The sequence below is a fragment of the Eublepharis macularius genome, chromosome 4 (assembly GCF_028583425.1).
Source record: "Eublepharis macularius isolate TG4126 chromosome 4, MPM_Emac_v1.0, whole genome shotgun sequence".
NCBI classification, from domain to species: domain Eukaryota; kingdom Metazoa; phylum Chordata; class Lepidosauria; order Squamata; family Eublepharidae; genus Eublepharis; species Eublepharis macularius.
In genome coordinates, this window is record NC_072793.1 from 55,781,076 (window position 1) to 55,795,427 (window position 14,352).

A 14,352-nucleotide genomic window follows, 5' to 3' on the forward strand; every position below is an offset into this window, starting at 1 on the left:
GTCATCCCACGGTTCCCCTTTCTGCAGGCAGGCTGAAGGGGTCAGGGGGTCATTGGCTGACAGGTGGGCCAGCCGATGCTGGGATCCACATCCTATACAGAGCCAATGCTCCTATCATTGTAACCAATAAAGTTGTGGCCTCTTTTCTCCACACTATGTTTCATGCATATTTGTTAGCCTACCCAAGCACCCTTAGCCTTTGAGCTGGGCCAACAAATAGATAAAACCAGCTGATACCATTATAGTTAAATAGAAAAACAGTGTTAAATTTTGGTGAAAAAGTAACGTACCTCAAAAAACTTTCACATATTAAGTAAATGCCTAGAAAAATATCAAGGTTTTGTCTAGGTGCCAAAAAATTGATCAAGTTGAGTGTCTTACATAAACAAGATGCCACCCTTAGTGGCTATCCACTTTACCTAGGAACGTAGCAAGGGTCCCTGATCACAAATAGTCATACTGGTTTGTTCTGTGTGTCGTAGAATGTAAAGCAGACCCAAACCAGAAGCTGTTCCTATAACATATTCTACAGTATGTTTTATTAACTTAAGCAACGCTTCAGGGAATAAATGTACTTTGAGCTATTTTACACTTTATACAGCAAGAAACACAAGTTTTCAAATGAACAATACACGTCAGCCAATCCTAGTTTTATGATTATGGAATTTATATTTGTCAGAATATAATTACATTTTGATGGTAGAAAGCGCTGTCAAGTCATAGCTGGCTTACAGTGTTTTCAAAGCAAGTGGTGTTTTCAAAGCATGGTGTTTTCAAAGCAAGAAACTAACAGAGGTGATTTCTCCTTGCCTGCCTCTGCATAGCAACACTTGTCTTGCTTGGATGTTTCCCATCCAATTAATAACCCTGCCTGACCTGCTTAGTTCTGAGATCAGCCAAGATTGGATTTACCTGGACTATCAAGCCTAAGGCAATTATGTTTTTAGATATAAACAAAAATATAATATGTAAAGGCCCTCATTTCTCCTTTCTTTGTGACTTGCCTGTGCTGCAGTCCTAAACAGAGTTACACCCTTCTATATCCATTAGCTTCAGTGGACTCAGAAGGGTAATAACTATGTTTAGGAATACAATGTAATCTCCTTGTTACAGATAGCTAAGTGTCAGTGATGTCTTAACTGAAGGTGGTCACCCATCCTGTTTAGTCTTTTGCTGCCACATAGAGTGGCAGATTATGCATTCCTAAAATTAACTACTTATGGGATGTATCTTTTACAATGCATCTGCACCAAGATCTCATAATCAGCATTTTTAAAGCCTCCAGTAAACATTCAACAGCTTATGCACTCATGTTTTAAAATTATGTCTTAAATTAACTTACAGTTAATTGGAGAACATATTGCCATACTCCATTGTTTTATATGAGTATAGATCAATCTAACTGTGAACACTTTCACCACTGATGTTTTCTTTCATTATTTGATTCATTAAATCCAAAATGTATTTTCAAGTTTTGCAAAATAAACATATATCAGTATAATTACAATTTTGCTAATGTTACTTTTTCTAATTATTGTTCTCTAGAAATTACAAATTAGTGTAATGATTAAACATGCAATTAATATTTCACTTGCCTGATATGTTTGTTTTCTTATATTGTTTTCCATTCATTTTAGACTTAAATAATGCATGAATACGTGGAAATATAATAAATTATCGAATCATTCTTGTTTATTATTGTAAAAGAGACTGCAGCAAACTACCGTCTTCTTGTTTAGACAACTATGTGCTTATAAATGCTCCAAAGTATATTGGAAAGGATATTCACAAATGAAATCATTTCAGGACAGCAATCTAAGGACCAATCCATGTATTACCAACGTAGTGTGGGAGCTACTGCTTCTAAATTGGACCAGGCTGCTCTGATAATGTTTTGGCATGGGATGTTGTGTGCATCTTCCAAATAACTTAATTGCTTTCCATATTAGAATTGCTGATCCCCATGGGAAGATGCTGGCCAATTAGCCAACCCATATGGTATCCCCCTTACGGCTGTTGCTGAAACACATAATCATACCTCAGGGAAGTGGCTCCCACATTGCTTTGGGGCACTTATGGATCAGAATTAAGGAAATATTTAGGCTGTTAGTGTAGAGAGGAATGGCTGACATAACTCATATTATTTACATGTAACTATGATTTCTGATGAGTGGTACAAATCCAAAAGGATTGAAGTTTATCTGTCCATCTCTTTTACAATGTAATTCTAAACACATATATTTGGAAGTAAGCTCCACTCGAGTGAGTGAGTTTATTTTGAGTTTATTTCTGAGTTTAGGATTAATTTACCAGGCACTTTGCTGTTGGAAATACTGGATAACCCAGAGATATTTATTATTTTCCTTTTCAGGCCCTTCAAATCATCACAGCCAATCAACTCTGAGACCACCTCTCCCACCACCTCATAACCACACTCTGTCACATCATCACTCCTCTGCCAACTCCCTCAATAGGAACTCCCTCACAAATCGGCGGAACCAGATCCACGCACCAGCTCCTGCACCGAATGATTTGGCAACCACTCCTGAATCTGTCCAGTTACAAGACAGCTGGGTGCTTAATAGCAATGTGCCACTTGAGACCAGGTAGGTTATAAAGAAAGGCTTATCTTTTATGGAAGTTCTTTGAAGACCACAAAATATCATATGTTTGATGGGCACAGATGGTTCTTGAGCCTAGTTAACTGAGGCACTATCTTAAAAATAACTGAATAGTTTTATTAATATTATTAGATCAACCTATTATATAGAATTTTTGGCTTATATTTCCATTTTTATGGTATTATTTTTTTGGCAAATACTAAGTGCTGCATTTCATTTTAACTTGGTCACTTCAGCTTATTCCTGTTAACTTTTGCTCTGTTTGAATAACTATTTATTCTTCAGACAGCTCTTGTGTACCCAACTAATAGAATTTATGTCACATATCTTATTCCAAAGCACAGGAGGCTGTTATAAGGGTATATTGACTAAGTATTGCTGATAAATTATGCATTTGGCCCTTCCTGAAGTAATAAACAGACTCATTTGAAATTAAGTGTTTTGGGAGACCTGGAAAAACAATCTGTGATTCAAGACTGACAGAACTATAATTTTAATTTATATTTCATCCAACGTGCAGGCTCACTTAAATCTCTCCTGTACACACTGTCATTTTGATGCCTGTGGGGCAAGCGGTAATGTTTTAAAAGGTACTGTGCTTGTTAACAGTGACATAAAGAAAAACTTCCTAAAATGTGTTATTTCTAAATGCTCTCCATTATTAAAATATTTTTATTTTATCTTTTCTCTTGTTTTATTAAAGCTTAGCTTGAGGGAATGGAGGTTCTTCTTAACCCTGGTGTGTTTAGAATTCTGACATTTTTTTCTTTATAGAATCCCTAACTCACTTGCTTTTCATGTTCAGATCCTTGCCACTCTTTCTAACTTTCACTTCCACATGAATACCTTCCTGGTAGCTCCGTACAGCCGTATACTGTTTCCATTAGTCTCCCACACATGTCCTTTTTGGATGGATCTAGCTTAACAGATCCATCCATATGTATACACTAGTATACATATCACTAGTGTATAACGGAATTATGATTGGAAGAAAGTAGAGGTTGGAGGTGTGGTGTTTAGTTAGCAGGCTAAGCCATACTTGGAGATAACATGATGTCAAGGTAGCAGTTAGGGTTGCCAAGCCCATGTTTGGTAATCTGATTCCTGGGAACTCTGGGAGGTGGGCATGGGGGTGCCATCAATATGATGGCATGATGTCTTTTGGGGGGCAAAGCTGGAAATGACATCATGCCACTCTAGGATTTGGGGAAACTCTATGATAGCACCATAGAGTTTCCACTAAATCATAGAGCAGCATGGTATCTCTTCCAGAAATAACATCATGCCATTGCAGAAATGGTGATCTTTTTGGATATTTTCCCCTGCTGGCCTGTCAAGCAATGGGGTTTTAGGGGTTGCCAGTGGGAAATCTTCCATCATAGTAGGAAACCTGGCCACCCTAGTAGCAGGTTAAGAGGAAGGACATCGTTTAACACAGCCAGAATGATTAGAATTCAACGGCTCAAAGTAGGCAGATGGTAACATGACTAGTGTCAGTGCAAATATAGAATCTGAGGTAGGCAAAACTCTCTAGCTTAAAAGTCACCTTGAGAATATTTTATTGCACTGCAGGAAATAATTATATTAAATAAATCAAGTCCGAAGGCAATATACACATTTACTTGTGGCCTTGTGAGAGGATGAAGAGAGAAATTTGGCCACTGACATGGTTGTAGAGTGTGACGCTCTCCCCTCTGGGTTGGTAGCACCCCTTGGTTTGGGGTCAGCCACTGCCCCTTTTACTGCAGTCCCTGCCTGCCCAAGGTACTCCTGTCTCTTCCTCGTCTCTCCACACTCTTCCTCTGACTCCTTACTCTCCACCCCTCCTTGTAGGAGGGACTCTCCTTTTATCCCTTCACCAATCCCAGCCTCCACCTCCTAGCCCCGCCCCTAACAACCTAGCTGCGGCCTGGACTGCCTTAGGCAGCCACACCTGTTGCTGCTCTGCTGCTGGCTCTTCCAGGCTACTCCCTGCCCCTTCTAGCCTGCCTGTTGGTTTGCTCTGCTGCTGCACCTCTCCTGCCAGCCTCTGGGGGGTAGTGTTGCCTAGTGCCTCCTTTATCGCCTTTGGCCTGCTGCTTGAGTTGGTGCTGGCTGGCTGCCTCTGCCCTCTGTCTCTCCTCCTTCTGGCTGGCCGGTTGTTCTTCCCCTGGGCTGAGGGAAAAGGCTGCCCTGGAGCCCTGACGGGGTAACTGGCACTCATTAGGACCCAGGAGGCTTCACCTAGCCTGCCTCCTGTTGTTGAGGCTTTGCCTGAGCTTCTTGCACCTGGGGCTTTGCCTGAACTTTCTGCACCTGGGGCTTCTTTGGCATTGTGGGCCCTTGCTGGTGTCTCTGACGTCTGTCCTCTCCTGGCTGGGTGAGTGTTATGGGTGGTAGGGCTGGGCTGGGGGGCTGCAAGCCTAGTTCCTGGGGTGGGTGTCCCTGGGGCGTTCCCTAAGTCCGGCACCAGCACCGGACGCAGAGGTTCAGATTAGCAAATTGGGTGCTGAGAAATTTGGCCAGGAGATTAGGATTCTCTAAGTAATTAACTCCCCAAAACTTTGATACTTGTGGCTGTGGATAACTGTGTAAAGACTTTGCCTAGAAGCCAGCAGTTAAAGGCTAAAGACGGATAGGTGGACATGATACAGCTTGTGCTGTAAAAGTCTGTAAAAATAGTTTTGGAGTGTACTTGTGGCAAAATATAAATCTTTCATGTATAGAGTTGAAGGATATTCACTTTGGGAGTGAAGAAAAATAAACAGCAGCTCATGGGCTAATCTTTTATTTTGTGGAACACAAAAGATTTTTTTCCGACTAAATGCCAGTGGTGTTGAGTAGTTCTGCAACTTCCAAAAGAAAATGTATAGCTTCTAGTGAGCATTTTGCTGCCATCCTGCGGCAGATGGCCTATAAAGAGCTTGTGAGTGGTTGAGAGTAGGAGCCAAAGGGAAAAACTATCAGAAGCTAGAGGCAACCACAGACACAATACGTGATGTGGACTTTGCTATTCAATCCCTCAGAGCATATTTCTTTGACTCAAGAAGGTTGTAAGGGATAAGACTGTTTTGGCCAGCTTCCCAGACCCTGTGTTTCACTGCCAAATTTGCGGAGAATAAGTCAGCTATAATTTGTAGCTTAATCTTGGATAGTGTTGTGGATCTGGCACTTATTGCTGAGAACTATACTGATGAAAATTTTGAACCTATTTTGGGCACATTGAACCTTCCAGATTTCTCAGTGTTACTATTTTCTAAAATTAGATTGCAAAGGGTTATGAAGCATCCTGCTATTTCAGAACATTGTTGACTTTTAGCCTACTGTCCATAGACATAGCATAACTAAAGATTTAGCTGTGAACTTGGCCATAAAATTCATTTTCTAGGCTAGGCAATTTCTTTCCTAGATACATTTACAAAACCTTTCTTCTTCACAGACTGGATCCTGTTGATTATTATTTTTATGGGTTTAAATATTAGAGGGTGTGGTCCTAACTTAAATAACTCAAAAGTAATTTTAGCAAAATATCAACAATACATTTGAATTTCTTTTCAAATTAATGAGATTAAGATTGTAGTGAGAAACAAGAAGCAGAATTTAAATGTAAAAAAAAAGTTAGTTTGTTAATTTTACAGTTAAATTAGGCCATATTGTACCTACATCTACCATACAAACTTTGGTTATTTGTATAAATAGTTTCTCTTTATTTATTGAAAGTACTTAGACTTAGTGCCATTGGAAAAGTGAATTGCTCCCCCAGTTGGAATAAAGAGGTAGACACAAGGCTTTTGAACTAAAGGGCCATTTTATTCAGCAACAACATTAACTGCAAACATGGTGAGGGCCTAACTAGCAGTACAGGTCAAGCCCTGGGGTCCGCCTTGACCTGTCTGGGCAAGCCCTGCTGTCCCAGGCATGAGCCATCCACACGCATGGCTAGGACCTGGCCAGCCAGGCAAAATGGTTCTCCCTTTCAAGCTCCTACCACATCAGCCATGGAGCATGAGGGAAAGACTTGTTCAGGGGGTCCCACCTAGCAGCCTGGCCTCATGACTGGCAGCCATCAAACATGCCATCCGATCCTGACAGACCCAAATTCCCCTAGCAATGGAGATGTGCCAAGGGTGCTCACCGGCCTGCTCACTTCTCCCAAACTCTATCCTGTTGAGGACAACCTATTTAAGGCTCCACAGTAGAACAATCACAACCCATGCACGCAGTGCAAGGTAGGCAAAAAACACCTCTCCCCATCAGCCAATTGGGGAAAGGAAAAAAAATTCCTACCTGGCACTGGAAAACAGCAACCGGCTAAACCTACAGTACTACGGGGCGGGAGCTGGGCTGAGCACAAGGCGATCTATGGAGCTGGAGGGGTGGAGCCGCCTTTTAAGGCGCCTGGCTCTGCCCCTCGCCCAGATTCATGGATGGCCAGGAAGGAAGTAAGCTGCTGCTTTCTCCTCTGGGGGAGCAATAGGCAGCCCCTGGTCCAAGCAGCTGTCATCTGTGGCTGGGAGAGTTTGATTATTCACTTATTTAATTAGAATACCATGCCCAAATCTGCTGCTTCTTTGGGCATTACAGCATGATTTAAGTAAAGGGACTACCATACCTAAACAAGAAAAGGGAGCTCTGTGTATGTATTGCACCATGTGTGCAAAATTCTTTTCTGCATTAAGTGTAAGTGTAAGGCAAAGGTGTTCTACGTCTGCAATGGAACTCTAGATCCTAGGATGTTGGCTTTTATGAAACAGTCTGAGGAAGCGTTTCCCCCCCGACATTCCTTATCCCCCCACCCACCAGCCTCATAAGTGGGACTGGAAGGTGGCAGGTAAGGATTCCCCCACCTTGGGCGAGTGATTCTTTCTCCGTTTCGATAAACTATATCAACTAATTCCAGTCCTTTAAAATTAATCCGTACTTCATCCCCTTTTTCTGTGGCCTGTGACTTTTTTATCAGCAGAAGAGCAGAAACAACTGAACCCTTTTGCTTGTACTCTTGTTTTATGACTTTACCTTACTGCGCTGACATTCTACTCCCAACTGGCCACAGGCTCTTCACGTTGCACTGCACTTTAATTTTGCAGTTTTCTTAGTCTTCCTTGAAAAGTGTCAGTTTATTAATCTCAATACTGGTGATCCTTAGACCCTATTTACAACCCATGATGCACATCTGTTAGGAAGACAGTGTTGCTATTTTGAATTTATTCTGCGTGCTTTTTTCTCCATATTAACTCAGTCATGAAGTTGTGCATAGAAGTGGGCATCTAGTGTTTGCTTTTGCAAACTCATGGGAAATGACAGTTATAAAATATGTCTTTTCCCCTTTATTAACACCAAATAATACAGTTAAGTATACTGAACCCCACTCCAGCCAGAGAGCGTTCAGATTTGCAAACTCTTAGAAACTTGGAAGTAGGGTGTTTAAGGGAAAACAAGCATATCCTTAATTAAATCTATGTGAATATGCCAGCAAGGTTCTGTGCTTCATTTCTTCAGAAGTTTGCTGCTTTACTATTAGAGTTGTTCTTTTTCATTATTGCTTGCCATCTGTTTGAAACTATGTTTGCAAAAGATTCACATATTTGGGTTTGGACATGTTAGCTTGTTGCAGCCACAGAATTACAGAACTTCTGTTGAGGCAAATGAGCCAGTTTGGTGTAGTTATTTAAGAGCAGCAGGACTCTAATATGGAGAACCTGATTTGATTCCCAACTTCTCTGCTTGAAACCAGCTGGGTGACCTTGGGTCAGTCACAGCTCTTCGGAGCTCTCTAACCCCACCCACTTCACAGGGTGATTGTTGTGGGGATAATAACACACTTTGTAAACTGCTTAGCGTGGGTGTTAAGTTGACTCCTGAAGGGCAGTATATAAATCGAATGGTGCAGTTGTTATTGTGAAAGGACTGCCCCGAACATTGAGACAAATGTTCAATTTTCTATTTTTGAGGCAACAGTGCTTTTGAGAGATTCTTCATGAAGGCTATAGTGATAATACTATTGTTTCACAGTGCAAGTTTACATCATTCAGTTAAATGTTTTAGTCTCCTTTATTGAAGAACCCACACATGGGGCTCTTTGCAGATGCCAATCAAATGCATAATGGCTCATAAATTAGAGTAACCCAAAAGCTATTATAGATTTTCTTTGCAATAATATTTGTCAAAGATTGTACAATGTCCTAATGCCAGTTCTGATGCCTGGTGTTATTTATATTGGTATGAATTAAGTCTACATTACTGTAATTAGCAATGCTTTAGTATGGCGAGAAAGAAAAAGTTTAAATAGCAAGCGAAATTAGGGCTATTCTTGAGCACTGCAAGAATATTTTCCTTCCATTTGCCAGCTATCAATGGTTTGTATATTTTTAAAATGTTGTTTCTTTTCTCCAGTGTAAGACAACTGGCAGATATTTACTTCTGTGTTTCCAGAAGGATGCTTCATTTGTAATGTCAAAACGGCATGAGCTTTCATTGAATTACACCCATACTTTCCTTTGGGGTACCAGTAATAAAGGGATGTTGGCAGAATGTACAGTTACGTATCTGTTTTGGGGAGCTGGTTATAAAATTATTGCAACTAATTTAATCGTATGCTGATGGACTAATTTTCTGTGTAGGTCAGTAACTTATATATAACAATAGCTCTCGCAAACAAGAAGTTTCTTTGCTGTGTTTCACCTGCCTGCAAAATCCCCTTCAATCCTGCTTAGAACACATAGAGAAATGCCCTAAACAGATCTGACTCAGAGCAGAACCACAAGTGACAAAAGGCATAGGTTGGACACTTGTCAGCTTCCCTCAAGTTTTGATGGGAAATGTAGGCAGCTTGGCAGAATGTTGGACAAGTGACAGTTGAAAAGTCCTTTGGATAGCAGTCAGAGAGCCAAGCTGCAAGACTAGGATGCCTACATGTCCCATCAAAACTTGAGGGAAGCTGACAAGTGTCCAACCTGTGCCTTTTGTCACTTGTTGTTTTGCTCTCAGAATCCTGCTAAAGTATATTAAGTGGGGCTTACTCCCAGAAAAGAGATGCTGCTGCTATCTGTTGCTAGCTGTATAAAGGCATTCCATTTTCCAGAGGTCCCCAAACTTTATGAGTCTGTTGGGTACCTTTGGAATTCTGACACAGGATGGTGGGCACAACCACAAAACTGCTGCTGCAGGAGGAGGAGCCAACTGCAGAATGGCAGGAAATGAGGTAATGCATAGTTCTCATAGTAACACTTCAACATTTCAGGCAGAAAATCTGTTTATCAAGATCATTTTTAAATGAACATATTGTTTTAAAATATTTTCTTGCCTTCACACAGCTTCCCTTCAGTCATGTAGTGAAGATCCTTGAGCTGTGGTGGCAGTTGCTGCCAAAGCAATGTTCCTTTTTAAATCTTCACAGCCAATCAAATCTCCAGTGGGCAAAACCTGCCTATTTTCTAAAGCCACTTGGTGGGTGCAGGAAAGGTGTCAGTTGGTGTCATGGTCTTTAGGATGCTCAGTATTTATTTGTTTGGTTGGTTGTTTATTTCATTGGACTTATAGTCCGCTTTACCCACAAGCAGGCTCAGAGAGGGTAACAACAAGTAATAAAAATCACATTAAAACATACAAAAAACATAAAATTCAGTGCAAGAAGTTGGGTACATAGTGGCCCATATATCAAACCCAACGCAATACATCAGTGGGGTGGGAGATGGAATACATATGAAGAGAGTTGAAAGATAATTGCAGGGAAGAGGTTACATTCCCCCCTCAGCAGGAGTCTGACAGAGGAGCTTGCCCAGCACCCCAGCTTCAGCCATATGCCCAGCAGAACATCTCTGTCTTACAGACCTGGTGGAAAAATAGTAAATCACTGTGGGCCCTAGTTTCTGCAGACAGAGAGTTAAGGGTTGTGAGTATGTGTCCTCCGTTCTCTACCCCTTTTCTCTCTAGAAAAAATCCTTATATGACTTCTTCAAAAGCAGAACATCAGTAGTAGTAGCTATTCTGCCCCACTGCAAAGGTGAAATGTACTCTGAATAACACAGGAAGGTGATGAAGTATATCTTTGTGGTGGTACAAGCTGCTCTGTGTAGCACAACAACAGATCAGTCTGTTAAATCCATTTTAAAATTTAATTATACTACAACCACATTAAACAGGTTAGGAACGAACAAGCAGAGAATTTTTGAAAATGAACAAAGAACAGTGGGGAAAACTTCACATGAATATTTGGCTCGACATTTAAGGGCTCATCTAGATGTGACAGCATCTCTGAATCCACCATAGGGACACTGCTCCATTTTCCGGATGGATTTCCCTATGTTTACAAAACCCATAGAGGCCCAATCCTAATCTGGACCATTGCATTGCGGGGAGGATGGGCTCCTGCTCCCCATGCTGTTTTCAAGAGCCCAAACACCTGGGCTCTTGAAAAGAGTGCAGAGGAGAACAGGAGACCCTCCTCCTGATGCCATTGCTCAGACCAGGATCAGGCCTCCACAGTGTTTGAAAACAGACGGAATTCTAGTGAGGAAATGGTGGTGGCCCCATGTGGACTCAAGGACACCTTCACTTCTAGATTCTCTACACGAGACATCTGACATACGAAGAACACATGTTGAAAGATGCAATGTTAGCTGGGTAGGGTAGTTTAAAAAGACAGAGCCAGCAGCAGGGCAAAGGTTTTGCTATACGCTGGAACTGTGTGAAGGGCCTATGAAATGCCAGAAGGGAAACTTCAGCCCATTATAACCTCTCCAGGTCCGATCCCGGCTCTAGAAGGCAGCTCTAGCCCATTTCCATTCCTCACTGCCCTCTGGTTGCGATCCCACACAGTTTTAGACTGGAGAGGTAAAATTGACAGAACCTTCTGGGAGGCAGAGACAAAATTAACAAACACCAATGAGGAGAGATCTTTGCTGGCTCTGTCTTTTTAAACTACGCTTCCCAGCGAACATTGTGTTTCCCTACATTTGATGAACACTTGCCAAGGCATCTTGTGAAGAGACAGACTCCTAGATAAGCCTTAAGACAATGCATTTAGGAATAAATTACTAATTGCTTCCTTATTTCAAATTCAGTAAAGTGTATTTCTGAAATTTATAAATAGGAAAATGGGGATGAAACATCTGACTTCCTTGCTATTTGCAGTTCCCTTCATAATTCCTATTAATTAGGCACCATGTGCTTTTAGTCTCCTTCTGATTTGATTTTTGTATGATACTATATTTAGATAAAAGCTGAATGAACAAGAGGGTCACAGGGCAAAGCAATGCACTTTGAAAAGAAAGAGTGACTTGCTGTTGTTTTATTAAGATACCATTAGTATAGAATGCTGCAGCCAGAATGTTGGCCGTTTCCACACGGCTTACCTTATTCTGCAAAATAGCGAAATCTCGCATGAAATCTCATGTAAAGACGCTGTTATCGCATCTTCTCGTGCGATAACTGTCTTCTCACGCGGTAACAGCGTCTTCTCGTGAGATTTTGTGCGAGATTTCGCTATTTTGCAGAATAAGGTAAGCCGTGTGGAAACGGCCTGTTGATTGGAGTGGTTGTAGGGAATATATCACCTTAGTCATGCTTCATCTATATTGGTTCCCAAGTTGCTTCTGGGCCCAATTCATAGTGCTGGTATTGATCTTTAAAGCCCTATATGTCTTGAGGCCTGCATACCCCAACAACCACCTTTTCCTATACAAAATACCCCTCTATTCCAGTCACCTTTGGAAGTCTTGCTTCAGGAGCCCTGCCATCTGAGGCAACCCAAGAAAGGGCTTTTTTGGTCACAATTTCAAAATTTTGAAACTCTCTCCCTCTGCCTCTTTCTATCAGTGTCTTCTGCCTGCAAGTGTAAACTTTTTTGTTATGTTTGGCTTATCCCCAATAACATATTGGCCGTCCTCCCTGGTAGTGGTTTTATGTTAGTTTGTGTGTTTATATATATATTTATTGAATTATTTTATATATAGTTTATTTTTAAATGCTGTTTTAATCTTGAAATAGTGTGATGTTTGCTGCCTTGGGGAGCCTGTTTGGATGGGAAAGGCATTATAGAAATGTTTTAATGAATAGTAAATAAATATCAATAGAAACTTCCAACTTTTATTTGCCCTGCACCTAACAAAGGTGAATTTTTCACGTGTCTACATGCATGGAAATGATAGTGGTCAGAGGTGTGAGGGTGGCCAATTTCAAATTGCCTATATGTTTTGTTTTATTTATGAAAACTTCTACCCTGGTTTTTGTAGAAATTGCTCCTCAAATGGTTGATAGGGAAAAAAATTAAAACCATCCATTAGAATAAAAGTAATTAGAATCAAAAGGAACCAATGTAAAAACACTGAATAGAAAGAATATCCTAATGTCAAAATGTTCAATCAGTAACTGCCTTGTTTCTGTGAAAGAAAAGTGTCTTAACTAGGGTTGCCAGACTCCAGGTCATGGCTGGAGAGCTCCTGGAATTACAACTGATCTCCAGGCCATAAACATCAGTTTCTCTGGAGAAAATTGCTGCTTTGGAGGCTGGACTCTATGGCATGCATTGTACCCTAATAAAGTCCCTCCTCTCCCCAAACCCTGCCCTTTTCAGGCTTAACCCCCATATCTTCAGGAATTTCCCAACCTGGAGCTGCCAATCCTAGTCTAACCATATAGCTAAACATCAGTGGCCCATTGAGGCCTTCCTGGACAGGTTTATTCATCCTCCACCTCTGGTGGCATGAGAACACTGAGGAGGGGCATCTGTAGAAGTGGGTGGGTTGAAACAAGTGAAGATTGTACCTTCTACTGGACCATTTTAGGGTTTAAAGGCCAAAAACAACATAAGCCTAGAAAGCAGCAGGGAACAAGTGCAGTTCCTCTCTTAAACCATCACTGAAATATCTGCAGTTTTTCTTGCATTCTGCACGGTGAATGTGGGAGCTCTAATCTGAACAATAACCTTGTTATTTCTGGATTAGCAAGTCTGATGTTGGCTTTCATGTGTCAGGCACTTAACAACCAGCTTTTGAATGTATTTTAGAGGTGGAACAGCTTATCTCCCTTGTTGAAATGTTTTGTCACTCAAGAAAGGCATGCACTTCTGGAGACGTAAACAAGCACGAGAGCCTGCCCTTCTCTCAGGAAACCTATGAGGCTTAACTCATTCATTAACATGAATAGTGTTCATATTATCCTAATAAAAAACTGCCCTGAAGAGCAATATATTGTTAGTGTTATTGATATTGTTACTAACAAATGTATGGCACACTGGGAGATCATGGTTGCAATATACAGTGATGTTCGGAGCCTCAAAGCTATTTCTGTTTAAAGAATCCTCCTTCCTTGAAGGTACAAGTATAGCTTCAGCTCAGGATGAATCGCCTGAAGCTTACAGTTATTTTGTGCCTATATTGTACAGTTTTTTTGCCATTCTCTGTAGGCATAAATATATACTTGCCAGCTCATTGCATTCACTTTTGAAATCATTCTCACGATGATGCTTTTTATAACATTTATGGCAATGTAACAGTCTGACAAAGTAAAGACGTAGAATGAAATTGCATTTATTATATGTTGTTTCTTCATACCACAAGAGCTCTATGTTCTGTAATGTTAATGAATCTTATACGTAGGTTCTTTCTAGGAAGTTAATTGTAGACAGATCTTAATTTGACCTAAAATTGTATCTAAGTATTTAGCAATTTGGTTCACATCTGTCCATGTATATAACAGTAGCTCGTTGTGCAGTGGACTTACACATTGTAAGACACCAATGCATAGTTGAGGT

General features: G+C 40.9%; 1 protein-coding gene across 10 annotated transcripts in view; it reads left to right on the forward strand.

Annotated features, from left to right (window-relative positions):
- The window catches only part of TENM2 (teneurin transmembrane protein 2), a 1,076,616-nt gene that overhangs the window by 695,531 nt on the left and 366,733 nt on the right, over positions 1 to 14,352 (forward strand). For 6 of the 10 annotated variants that reach the window (XM_054977117.1, XM_054977118.1, XM_054977119.1 and 3 more), the window contains one exon: positions 2,372 to 2,606. In XM_054977117.1, coding sequence (XP_054833092.1) covers positions 2,372 to 2,606 — 235 coding nt within the window. The remainder of the gene's footprint in view (positions 1 to 2,371; positions 2,607 to 14,352) is intronic. The other 4 variants (XM_054977125.1, XM_054977126.1, XM_054977124.1 and 1 more) reach the window with 1 other exon arrangement.